Genomic DNA, 13177 nt, shown 5'->3' with positions numbered 1-13177 from the left:
TGTCCTGCCCTTCGTGGTAATTTTGTCATGCTTTTCAAACGGAAACAGTACCCGAGGGCACTCACAGGAATTGCTTTGGCGCCCGAGGCAGGAAGTGGGGCTGGGGACGGGGTCAGGTTAGCCAGGGTGAGGCCTGTGCCTCCGATTGCAACCTTCTCTGCTGGGGAACAGTTTCCGTCCATCTCAGCAGGCACCTACCACTGCGGTGGGGAAACCCGGCAGCAGATGCCGAGAAAGCAGCTGGAGCCTGCGGGTCCCCAGGGCTCCGTCTGGACCATCGTCCCACTGGCGTCACATGGCAATGGGGTCAGAGGTCAGGGCAGCCTGGGCGAAAGCAGCAGGTCTGACCAGAGGACAGGCCGTGAGGCTATTTCCAGTGTAGGTCTTAGCTGTCAGACTCTGATTCTCTGACCAGGTGGGAGGGAGTTAGGAGCCCTTCACTGATTTAACAAATGGGAAAAGAGACTCCACACTCCAAGTAAAGGTTTGTATTAGTTTCCTATGGCTGCAGTAACAAATTGCTACAAACTTAATGGCATAAAACAACACACAGGTATTCTCTTACAGTTCTGCTGGTCAGTGTCCAAAATGGGCCTCACTGGGCTAAAAGCAAGGTGTGGGCAGGGCTGCGTTCCTTTCTGGAGGCCCTGGGGGAGCGCCCACAGTCTGGGTTTTTCCAGCTTCTACAGGCTGCCCACCTTCCTGGACTTATGTTCTGCTTCCACCTTTAAAAACAGTAACGGCCGGCGGTGTCTTCTCATGACGCCATCTCTGATTCTGATCCTCCCACCTCCCTCCTATAACGACCCTGCTGACTACATCAGGCCCACGGGATAATCCAGGGTGAGCTCCCCACCTCCCCCATCCCCGCCATCGCAAGATCCTTAACTGAATCACACCTGCCGAGTCTCGTTACCATGTAGGGCAACACCATCACAGGTTCCAGGACACGGACATCTTTGGAGGCCACTCTTCTGCTGTGGCCAGGCTTCCCTCCAGGGGTCCCATTAGGGCCCAGACTGATTTCCCCAGGCTTTAGTCCAGTATCAGAGAGCACACTTTTCTACTGCCTGTCCTGGAAAAAATTCCAGGGTTTTCTCTGATTGTGCTAACTTGGGTCACACGCTCACTGCCAAACCAATGGTCATGGCTACTGGAATGGACCTGAGTCTCAGGCCCACCCCTAGAGCTAGCGTTCAGTCAGCCCCCATCGTGACCTGGAGAAGAGGAGCGTGATACCTCCAAGGAGAGTTGAGGAGTCTTACAGAAGAAGAGGGAGGGGACGCCAACCACTGTAGACCTTGAAGAGTTTGTATCCGTATCCAGGTGGAAGGTGTGCTCCCAGGCACACAGCCAGCACGAGGTAGGGCCGTGATTTGAACCTGGGTGGGACCAGCTCTTGCCAGGACATCAGCTCCCACCCTGCAGCTAACGGGGCATTAGCAGATCTGTTCAGTACTGGGAGTGCCATGGAGCACAGTGGTGGCCTGGGTGACAACCTCATCTGAGGTTACTATGGGACATGTCGAGGAAGGTACGTGGTTAACACAATCACTGGCAAGGTAGATACCCTCAGAGAAAAGGGAAATTTCCATTTTACTCCTGAAAGAATCTTTAAAGCCAAACTCAAATCAAAGAGCAAAGTATAATAACTTCCTCTGAGCAAATTTATAATTAATCCTGGATTAATTGGCCTTAATGAAGTTGAATTAATTACTAGCTGTTCGTAAAGAACTTTGAACTACCTTCGTACAAAATGGCATTAAAGAAACAGAAAGGAACCAGCATCGCATTAACATTAAGAACAAATCCCAAATAATCGCAGTTCTGCAGGCCGTTCCCTGTCAATCATTTCCCAGGGACCAGGCCCAGCCTTGGAACCCAGGCTGGGACCCAGAAGTCTGCTGCAGAGGACGGTGTCTTTGTGGGCTAGAGGTTTGGAGGTGGGTCCACTCAAGAAACAGTTATGGAGCCTTTGACGTGCCAGGCCGAGGGCAAGCAAAGATGTGTAAGGGGTCCTCAGCCTGCTGGGACAGGGAAGAGCACCAGGGCACCAGCCTGGTCTAAAGCAAACTCGCCTCACTGGGGGTAGAAGCCAGGATAGAGACAAAGGACAAAGGAGGGGGCGTGATGTGACCTGCATTTTGCTGGCAACAGGGCTCCAGTTTCTACAGGGTGTCCCTCACACTCTCCCTGGCTCTTGGAGTGAGCTTATGACTCACACCTGCCTAGGCAGAGGTCTGTATTTCTCTGCTTGGTGCAGGGGCACAGCTGACCCCAGGATACAGTCTGAACCTGGCTGACTTTTCAGACAACTCAGAGCTGCCGTCTCCTTGGCACTTGTGGAGACAGGGCTGGACTCCAGGCTCCTGCTGGGGCAGCACTTGTCTTGGAGCCATTTGTGGTGGGAGTTGGAGACGGTAAGACCTGGCTTACAGCCCCAGCCCTGCCGCTGGTGAACGCTTAGGTGTAAGTCGGGCCGGGTAACTGCTACAGCCCGCAGCCCCAAGTCTTGGCGGCTTCACCAGGCAAAATGTCTCTCAGATTTCAAATAGAAACACTCTCGTCTCTTGAAAAGCGGGAAGATGAGGCAATGTTGGGCTAGCATTCCCGCCTGGTGTCACTTGGCCGAAGCTGAGCCGTGGCTCCCCATCTGTCGACACAGGACATGTGCTCTCCACCTCCGCAGTCTCCACCACACCCGGCACCTTAAACCCTGCTGATTTCTCTCTGGCGAGTCACCTGCCTGGCCAGGGCAGACATTTCAATTTGTGATCCGTGTTGTTGCCCGTGGGCGACACCTTTTCTGTGGGTGACATTTGAAGAGCATGAGCGTCGCGGGCCCTCCCCAGCACGCGCGCGCGCACACGACCCTCTGCGTACAGTTTGGCGGCCCGCTGAGGCCAGGCTGACTGCCCGGGTCCGAGATTCTCCGAGCAGCCTTCCCAGGTTTCCCGCGCTGGCTCTTCGGCACGACGGGCTCAGCTTCGCGGCCCGCCCTCCCTGCCCCGGGCCTGGTCCTTCCACCGCTGCTGTATTTCCCCAGGGCTTCTCGGGGTCCGTAGTGGTCTGGTTCCGTCTTTACTCCCGGTTATTGTTCCCCCCCACCCCGGGTCCCCCATGTCCCGCGGGGAGAGCGACCTGTCCCCGAGCGGTGGACAGAAGGCGCCGGGTGCCCAGAGGGCGCTCAGCTAGAGCCCGTGGAAACGAACGAACGAGAGGACGGACGGAGGGCGGCCCCGGCCCCGGGCTCCCCGGCTCGGCGGACTGAGCGAGCGGCCGGAAGCTTCGGCGCCGGAACGCGCGAGCGGGGCGCGGGCGGCGGGGGCCGGCTTAGCGGGCGGACCGCAGCGGCGGCATGGCGGGCCGGCGGGTGAACGTGAACGTGGGCGTCCTGGGCCACATCGACAGCGGCAAGACGGCTCTGGCGCGAGCGCTTAGCACCACGGCCTCCACCGCCGCCTTCGACAAGCAGCCGCAGAGCCGCGAGCGCGGCATCACGCTCGACCTGGGCTTCTCGTGCTTCTCGGTGCCGCTGCCCGCGCGCCTGCGGCCGGCGCCGCTGGGGGCCGAGCCCGAGCCCGAGCCCGGGGCCGAGCCGCGGCTGCAGGTCACGCTGGTCGACTGCCCCGGGCACGCCTCCCTCATCCGGACCATCATCGGCGGTGAGCGCGGGCGGGGGCGGGTGCGGGGCTCGGACGCGCCGGGGCGGGGGCACCCGCCGGGAAGCCTCTCGCGCCGCCCCGAAAACAGCGAAAGTGTTTTGGGTTTTTTTACCACATGCGTTCGTAATACACGCACAGGTGAGGGAAACTCAGAGACCCCGAAAGTGCCCAGAAGGTGTCCACTCGCTGTCCTTTGGTCTCCTGCTGCCCGTCTCCGGAGTCAGCCGCTGTCCCCTCCTGTGCCATTTCGGAGGAACTCCGTGTGCAGGCAGCGTTCCTGTGTATATGTCGACCCCTCCTTTTCTCGTTCTTTTTTTTTTTTTTTTTTTTTTTCACAAAATGGTACCACCAGTCGATTGAGTACTTCACTCAATACTCGGGCCTCCCCATTCGTACATATAAAGCAACATCATTCTTTTTAAAGGTCACGTGAAATTCCGTTGTACACTTGCACCACCGTTTTCTGATGTCTTAATGATGGACATTTATGTCGTTACTCATTTTTGCTAACGATGCTTCAGTGAGTTTTATAGAACAGACGTCTTTGGTGGGTGTGCTAGTGTGTCTGTAACGAAAGACCCTAGAACTGAGATGCTGGGGCAGAGAGTCGTGGTGGGTACTGCCCAAAAGCCTTCCTGAGATGTACCATTTAATTAATTTTAATTATACAAGTAGTACATGAATACCTTCTACTTCTGAAGAAATAGAACGTTACAAACCAGGCAGAAGGCCCCTAATTACCCCTCCCATCTCTCCAGAGGAAGCCACTAGTATACCTTTGTGGATTACTTTTCCACACCCATTTCACTATACTTGACTCCATGGACAGGTGTTTTGTTTATATAGAAAAATGGTAGAGTAACACAAGCACATGGCACAAAGGGTGTATATATAGTTCAGAGACTCCCCCTCACTGCTGACCCAGGGACCTGGTACCTCCCTGCTTTCCACTTCCTCCTGTCCCTTCCGGTGGCATTCTCTGCACCCACGAGCACGTATAGGAACACTACTTGGTCAGATGGTTTTATCGGCCTGCTGGTGGGCAGCTGCACTGGTCTCTCGCTGGGCATAGCGGGCCCTGCTGTATGATGAGTGTTGAGTGCTTTCACCTTGTCACCTCCTGTCTGGTCCATGCTGCGGGCGGTCTGAGATCATTTCCCCATTTTCAGGAGAGGAACTGGAGGCTCAAAGAAGAGCAGGAACCTGCTCCGGTCCCCCGCCTCACATCTTCTACTCTGGCCGTGTTCCAGCCACAGATGCATGTGAAGGGGCACGCGATCCTCTCTGCTCTCCCCTCCCCTTGTAACTGATTTCTGTTTGGTCACATCCAGGTACATTTTAGGACACGTTCTCTGAGCCAGTGTAGGTTGGAGGTTAAAAAATGGGAAGGCAGATTGTTGGTCTTTTCTTGTGACAGGTGTAGGGAGTGAAGGACATTCTTCTGGAGTCTGTGGTGAGGCCTGGCTTTCTCCCTCACTGACCTTGTGACCTCGGACGTGATTCTGGACCGTCCACACTCTGGCAGATCTCAACTGGCTTTGCTTTTCTTGCACGTTTGCCACTTCCCGGGCAAACGCTGCAGGGAGTGTGGTGGCTACTGTTCAACCATCGAGGGACTTGGGACTTGGGGAGGCTGCTACGAAGTGGCCGACCCAGGGCTCTGCTTGACTCCAAAGCTGCCACTTCCCGGGTCACTGTACTCTGCCCTCCCCTTCCACATGTACGTTCGTGGTGTTTCTTCATAGGACAGAAGGTTTCAGGCGCCAAATTATAACGCCTCCAAGCATTTGACAAGTCCTGGGTTTAGACTGTAAATTGTTGAAGAAATGAAGAGGGATTTCTCTCCTCTTGTACGAGCATTGCGGCTCTTACGTTTCTCTTGCCCCTGAGAGGGGAGACTCTCCTTGTCTTCTTACAGGTGTTAACATGTGACCTGAGCACATTGCAGTGGTGGGACCAGGGCTGCTACTCTTCTTACTTCAGTAGATGAGATTCCCACCCTCCACTCAGGGAAGTGAGAAGAAAAAGTGGCTTTTTTCCTTTGGGGGGATAGGAGCTGCATCTGAGTGCCTGCCCGGGCCCACGCCTGTGGCTACAACTTGCGTCTATGCGATAACGCTGAGTGATGGGGGTGTAGGGGGGCATGGGCCCCACTCATCTGATGAGCAAACTGAAGCTTGGAAAGTCAAGTTCCCTGGGCAGGCGCTGGAACCTGCTCTGCTGCCCCTGACCTGGGTCTGGTGAATCCCCTTCATTATCCTCGTGTTCCAGAGGCCACGCGTGTCTCCCAGACCTCGTCCTTCCTCTCCAGACGGTGGGCCCTCCCCTCCTCCCTCTGCTGACCCCCCACGCGGTGGACAGTCTGCTCCTTTTATGGATGTTCTTCAGATCAGGTCAGCCGTCAGCTGGAGACTGTGCAGGCGCTGCCCACTGCCCTCCCAGCGCCCCACGGTCTGGCCTCTGCCCTCCCCTGAGCCTCATCCATGGCTCCTGACCTCCAGTCACACTGGCCTCCTCCTACCTATTGGATGGGCCAGCGTTGCACCTGCTGTGCCCTCCTCCTTTAGGTCTCAGCTCGAGTGTCACCTCCTCGGAGAGGCCTCCTCTGACCTACTGGCCTAAAGTGTCCCCAGTTCTCTACCGTCATACTTTCTCATGTCCGTGTTTTGTTTCCTGCTAGCCCTTGGTGCTGTCTGATACGCTTGATGTGCTTGTTGATGGCCTCTGTCCTCCACGAGAGCACAGCAGGAATTGGGCCCGAGCCTGGCATGTAGGAGGCACTTGGAAGTCCCAAATGAATGAAGCCGGGGTTGGGGGGGCGCTGGCGATCGAAAGTCACCAGCAGGGCCCCTCTGGGGGCTGACAGCAGAGCCAGGCGGAGAGTGCTGTGCGCTGTGCAGAGTGACTCATTAGGGCTCTTTGCACAGGGGTGACTTGCTTTGCTGGGGCATGGTGGAGCTTGCCCGGTGGCGGCACAGCCTGGGTGGGGCTCTGAGGCGTGAACCTCCTGTCTTGTCTGTTCAGAGCCAGGGGTAGCTGCCAGCACTTAGCAGCTGGAAATGGGCCTGGTGAGTGGGGAGAGGTGTGGAAGGTGAAGGCGGGATCGTGTAGAGCGGTGAGTGGGGCTTAGATCGGGCCCTCAGTGCAGATTTCTTCTAAGGGCCCTGGAATGCTTTTAGAGTAGGTTTGTGACGTGATGAGGCCGGAGCTTTAGAAAGAGGCAAGGTGGCTGAGCAGGGGCTCCAGCTGGCAGCGCAGCTGTGCCCAGATTGCTGGGAGGCGGGGCTGCCGCCGCGGTTCCCAGCCCACTGGGAGTGACTCAGACCCCTTGCTGAATGCCCTATCTGAAGCAGAAGGAAATTAGAGTGACTGTCTGAGTTCCATGATGATACCTCTGAAGTTTAGTGTATCTTAAAGCCAGCTCTCTTTAATTCTATCGCTCCCCCAAAATACCTTCATGTACAAAAAGATCATTTTTTAACTTAGAGAAAATTGGGTTTTATCTCCTTGATCCCTGTGGCCATAGATAAAACTCCTAAGTGGTGCTGGGGTTAATAGTGACAACAGTACTTAGCATGTATTTAGTGCCAGCATTGTGACTTTTTTGTTTGTTTGTTTAACCCTCAGAGCAATCCTGGGAGGTAAGAGGTGATACTCCCATGGGACAGATCACAAGGCAGAGGCTCAGAGAGGTTAGGGAACACAGATCAGAAGGGTCAGAGCTAGTTTGAACCCACGCTGATCTGCCCACAGAGCACTGACATTCTCAGTGTGAGTGGACAAGGGTGCCCGTCCGCTCCAGGCCCTGTGATGGTGTTTCTGGGCAGTATTTTTCTCTGAGTTGTTTTAGAGTATAAATCTTTCAGGGTTAGAACTTCAAAAAGATTCAGTAATGTATGTTTTAAAGACTTGGGTGGGGGTGAGGGACTTGGACCCATCCTCAATCTCACTCTGGCAGGAAGGAAGAGGTCTGAAAAATGCTGGTATCTTGGCTTGGCAATTTATAGTCCTCTGGTGGCTGCTACGATTAACAGTGCATTGTCTCCCAGGCTTTTGTTCCTGTGGTTAATGAACAGCAGCTCTTTTGCCATGACTGTCACCCTGATCGCTAGCCTCCTGTGCCCCCCCGACGCCCCTCCGTTTAAGCGGTGCTTCCCGCCAGGTTTGGGCCCTCTCCGGACCCCCCTGGCTGGAGCTGCTGATCTACCACAGCCTTGCAAGTGTGACTCAGGGCTCCTAGCTTTGGAGGTCAGTCAGCAGCCCTGGGGGTGCCTGTCTCTGCGGCCTGGGAGGGAGCATTCTTTATGCCACTGAAGCTACTTCCCCTTCTCTGTTTTTCCAACTCTCTGTGCTCGTGTGACAACATGAAGAAGCACGGTCCCTTGGGCCGTTTTATCCAGGAGTGCGCCTGCAGTCTGTCTGAGATGCTCTCTTTGGACCCGTGAGACAGGTTCATGTGCGAACAACCGTGTGCTTTCCACCAGGTTTTTACACTGCTCTTTGGGCGTCTGCACTTAGTCCCCAGCAGGCAGTGTGGCCCAAGCAGAAATGACAAACCAGAGGCCTGGCCACCCCAGGAATGTGGGTGTTTTTCTGATGCAAAACCAACCAAACAAACAAAAAAGACATTCTGGTTTTCTTAGCCCCTAGTCTTTTAATGAATCTGTCCAGAAATGCATTGTGTTATGTTATGGTATCATACATTTGTCCTAAAGTATTGAGGCATATTTAAAGGCGTTGATGTAAGTGGAAATGCTTCTTTAGCTCCTAGAATCTGTTGGGTCTTCATTTACTTTTCCTCAGTGCGCACCTGGGCAGGACCCCCTCTCCTTCCAGGCTCAGCGCCCTCAGCCTCTCCAGGAGATGCAAGTCCAGCTCCGTCTGTGGCACTTTCTCTGCCACTGGATAGTGGGTGACTGCTTGGGTTTGGGTGACAGTGTGGCAGCAGCATAACATCAGAGACGTGGCCTTGAGTTTAAATGAATGCAGAATATTTGAGCAGAAACCAACAAGAAAGAAAAGTGGAAGCAGGTAGTCATATTTCATTCTGTTGGGGTACATTTTTCTTCTCATGGGGCTTGCCCTTGAGAACAAAACATATCAAATGTTAAATCAAAGAATATTTTGCAGTCATGCTAAGAATAGAAAATAATGCAGACTTGCCTTGATGAGACGAATATTTTGCTGGAAGGTTATAATCAAAGTCAGAAGGAAATCATAGCCACAGCTTTTGGTAAAGCTGTAATCATTTAAAATTAATTGCTTTTAAACTTTTCACTTAGCATCTCCTTTGTGGCTCTTGGGTTTTTCTTCAGAATCACTCCATCCAGGTTGGAATAAGATTTGGGCAGGTGCCCCAGGAACCAACCAGTAAATTAAGCCCTGAGACCTATTCCCCGCTCTCTCATCCTTGCATTGGCCAGGGCCTGGACCACGCTGGGCCTTGAGTCTCCCTCTGACCAGCAGGCCTTCGAGGCCGTGCTGCGCGGGGTGACAGAGGTGACGGTCTCTGGAGCTCTGGGTCACCTGAGGTGACTAGGAGGCGTTCTACCTGTTGTTCCCGTTAGCCTGGAGGCCTCTGTGTGGCTCTAGGGCCAGGCCAGGGCCAGGCACAGAGTGGACAGTCAAGGCTGTTTTTAAACATTTGTACTGAGATATAATTCACATTCTGTAAAATTTGCCCATTTCAAGTGCACACTTAAGCGTTTTCAGCCTCTTCACAGAGTTGTGTAGCCAGTGCCACAGTCTAAGCTCCACCACTGCGAAAATAAACCCCACAGCCATTAGCAGTCCTGCACCTTCTCCCTGACCCCAGGCCTGGCAACCTCTAATCTACTCGGTGTCTCTGCCCACGTGCCCATTCTGGACATTTCGTATAAATGGAATCGTACAATATGTGGCCTTCTGTGTCTGGCTTCTTCCACCAAGTGTAATGCTTCCAAGGTTCATCCATGTTATAGCATGACCTATACTTCATTCCTTTTTAAAAAATCTATTCTTATTTTTAATTGTGGTAAAGTACATATTACATAAAATGTACCATCTTAACCATTTTTAAGTTAATAGTTCAGTGGCCTCCATCTCTAGAACTCTCTTTATCTTACAAAAGCTAAACTCTGGGCTTCCCTGGTGGCACAGTGGTTGAGAGTCTGCCTGCCAATGCAGGGGACACGGGTTCAAGCCCTGGTCTGGGAAGATCCCACATGCCGTGGAGCAACTAGGCCCGTGAGCCACAACTACTGAGCCTGCGTGTCTGGAGCCTGTGCTCAGCAACAAGAGAGGCCGCAATAGTGAGAGGCCCGCGCACCGCGATGAAGAGTGGCCCCCGCTTGCCGCAACTAGAGAAAGCCCTCGCACAGAAATAAAGACCCAACACAGCCAAAAATAAATAAATAAATAAATAAATAAATAAAATAGATAAGCAATAAGGACACATTTATAGCATAGTGAATTATAGCCATTAAAAAAAAAAAAAAGCTAAACTCTGTGCCCATTAAACTCCCCTTTCCCTTCCCCCATCATTCCTTTTTATGGCCAAATAGTATCCATTATATGGATGGATCACTTTTTAAAAATCCATTATCAGTTGAAGGACATTTGGGTTGTTTTCACTTTTTGACTATTATGAATAATCCTGCCGTGGACGTTTGTGTTCAGGTCTCTGTGTGGACGCATGTTTCCATTCTCTTGGGTTTATACCCAGGAGTGGAATTGGTGGGTCAGAGGGTAACTCTGTGTCTGCTTTTTGAGGAACTGCCAGACTGTTTTCCACAGCAGCTGCACTACTTTGCCTCCCACCAGCAGTGTAGGAGGGTCTGATGTCTTCACTGCCTTGCCAACACTTGTTGTTGTCTGTCTTTTTGATTGTACCGGTTCTAGTGCGTGTGATGTGATATCTCATTGTCACTGTAACTTTCATTTCCCTGATATTTTCTTGTGCCATTTGTATATCTTCTCTGGAGAACTGTGTATTCAGATCCTATGCCCTTTTTTTTAGCGGGTTATTTGGCTTTTATTATTGAGTTGTAAGCGTTCGTTATGTATTCTGAGTACCAGTCCTTTATTAGGTATATGATTTGCAAATATTTTCTCCCATTCCGTGGATTATCTTTACTCAGTAATATTTGAATTAAACAAATAATTGAGTTGGATTAAATAAATGAACATATTTTGAGAGGATTAAATGTGCCCGACACATTATTTAGGCTGTGGTGGGTGTGTAGGAAGTGCCATTTGCTTGTTTCTGGAAGACCTTTAGGGCACCTCCTGACCTCTTCCTAGACCTGCCCACTCCTGTCCTTAGTGCCGACAGGAGGCGGCTCATCCTGTCTGTCCACCCCTGGGAGGGTCTCGTCCCACACTAGGGTCTTGTGCAGATATGTTTTGATGGCCCATATGCTAAAGTCTTTTTTTATTTTATTTTATTTTAAAAAAATTTTTATTTATTTATTTTTTAAATAAATTTATTTTATTTATTTTTGGCTGCGTTGGGTCTTTGTTGTGGCACGCGGGCTTTTTGTTGTGGTGGCTTCTCTTGTTGCGGAGCACGGGCTCTAGGTGCACGGGCTTCAGTAGTTGTGGCTCACGGGCTCTAGAGCGTAGGCTCAGTAGTTGTGGCGCACGGGCTTAGTTGCTCCGCGGCATGTGGGATCTTCCCGGACCAGGGCTCGAACCTGTGTCCCCTGCATTGGCAGGCGGATTCCCAACCACTGCGCCACCAGGGAAGTCCCTTTATTTTATTTTTTTAATTGATTTAATTAATTTATTTTTGGCTGCATTGGGTCTCTGTTGCTGCGCACGGGCTTTCTCTAGTTGCGGCGAGTGGGGGCTACTCTTTGTTGCGGTGCACAGGGTTCTCACAGCAGTGGCTTCTCTCATTGCGGAGCAAGGGCTCTAGGTGCGCGGGCTTCAGTAGCTGCAGCACGCAGGCTCAGCAGTTGTCGCTCGCGGGCTCTAGAGCGCAGGCTTAGTAGTTGTAGCGCACGGGCTTAGTTGCAGCGCGGCATGTGGGATCTTCCCGGACAAGGGCTCGAACCCGTGTCCCCTGCATTGGCAGGTGGATTCTTAACTACTGCGCCACCAGGGAAGTCTGCTAAAGTCTTTTTTAAAAAATTCATTGCCAGCGTTTAAAAATTGGCAGATTTCATAAAACAACCCAGAAGTTCGGTGCTTCAGGTGTGGGCAGGTGTGTGGCTGAGCTGCAGAGTCCGCGGGGCCCAGAGCTCAGGAGCTTGGGGAGCCTCCTGTCGGGGGGAGGGTGGGTGCGTTTTCAGCTGGGAGATCCTTCGGGTGCTTTTAAAGAGTCTGAAGAGAGGACCTGGGACAGAGGTCCAGGGCCATTGGAGGCAGGAGGGGGACACCGCCAGGAGGGAGAGTGTGGCTCTGGGGGTACAGATGCAGGAATGCCCTGTGGAGGCCCGGAGGAGGGGCGTGGTGCCTGGGGAGCATCTCCTGTCCAGACGGACGCTGTTCTGGACCCTTGATTATCTCACGGCATCCTGCCAGCCAGACCCCGAGGGGGTGTTTCCCTCTACACTCAGGGTGTCGCCCACAGAAACGAGGCTGCAGAGGTCAGGAGCCGGCGCCAGGTCACGTGTCGGCGGCCTGGCTGCCCAAGCTGCCGTGGCACCTCAGCCTGCACCTGCTTCGGTGGGAGCCCGGCTCCTGAGCAGCACTTTCTGTGTAAGTCAGTTTGTCAAAAGCAGAGACTTCCGCCTCCATTCTCCCCGGGATTATTGGAGTTTTGTGTTTTGTTAATTGGGTCTTTTATTTTCTTTTGCTTCGTGATTAGGCTCCTGCTGCTTTGAAGTGGCTGTGGCTGCATGGGGAGGGGGACTTAGTTAACGTGGTGATCCTCTCTTGGCAGGAGAAGAAACAAGTTTTGCTGTTGAGAGAGAAGTTGACTTTCCCTCTTGCCGTATCTCCTGTGTTGTGATGATGCCTCTCTTGTCTTGGGGCCTTCAAGGAGACTAGAATAATTTCCTTTGTCTCTAACCTACTTCCCGAGGATATTTATTTGGTGGCATGCACAGGTGCTACCTAAAGATAAACCTGACTTTTTCCTTTTAAAATTAGTGCTTGGAATTGCCAGCGTTGACCTGCTTGGCCTCTGGAGCCGGCCCTGCTTGGCCACGGGGCTCCACACTTTGCTGTGGGGTTACGCGGGTGGCTTAAAGCTCCAGGAGTGGGTGGCTCGGCCTTGGTCACCTGATGCTGGGACGAGGTTGTACTGCGGGGTGGCGCTTACTCTGCTCGGGGTCATTTCCAGGTGAATTTCAGGGCCTCATGCCCTAGGCACCCAAGACCCTCGCGCGTGTGTGTGTGTGTGTGTGTGTGTGTGTGTGTGTGTGTGTGTCTGTCCCCAGTGTTCCCTGCTCTCTAAAATGATGATCTGTTCAGAGACGGTCCTCAGAGCATCTGCTCTAGAGAAAAAAGACTTTCTGTAAGCCGGGCTCCATTTCCTGAGCACTTGCTGTTTGGAGCCCGCGGACGGGCAGAGCATGGGAGGCTGG

The 13177-nt window shown here is 52.8% G+C and overlaps 2 protein-coding genes across 3 annotated transcripts in view; one reads left to right on the top strand and one right to left on the bottom strand.

Moving 5' to 3' along the window:
- The window catches only part of RUVBL1 (RuvB like AAA ATPase 1), an 81940-nt gene that overhangs the window by 38192 nt on the left and 30571 nt on the right, over positions 1–13177 (bottom strand). The window lies entirely within an intron of this gene.
- EEFSEC (eukaryotic elongation factor, selenocysteine-tRNA specific) overlaps positions 516–13177 on the top strand; it is a 152633-nt gene continuing 139971 nt past the window's right edge. The window contains exon 1 of one of the 2 annotated variants that reach the window (XM_082413984.1): positions 516–3665. In XM_082413984.1, coding sequence (XP_082270110.1) covers positions 3359–3665 — 307 coding nt within the window. In that variant the 5' untranslated portion in view covers positions 516–3358. The remainder of the gene's footprint in view (positions 3666–13177) is intronic. The other variant, XM_082413985.1, reaches the window with a different exon arrangement.

This window comes from Balaenoptera physalus (genome assembly GCF_965194825.1).
Source record: "Balaenoptera physalus genome assembly, chromosome: 11".
Taxonomy (NCBI): domain Eukaryota; kingdom Metazoa; phylum Chordata; class Mammalia; order Artiodactyla; family Balaenopteridae; genus Balaenoptera; species Balaenoptera physalus.
The sequence above is the reverse complement of the archived record's forward strand: the minus strand, read 5'-3'. Positions and strand labels throughout refer to the sequence as shown.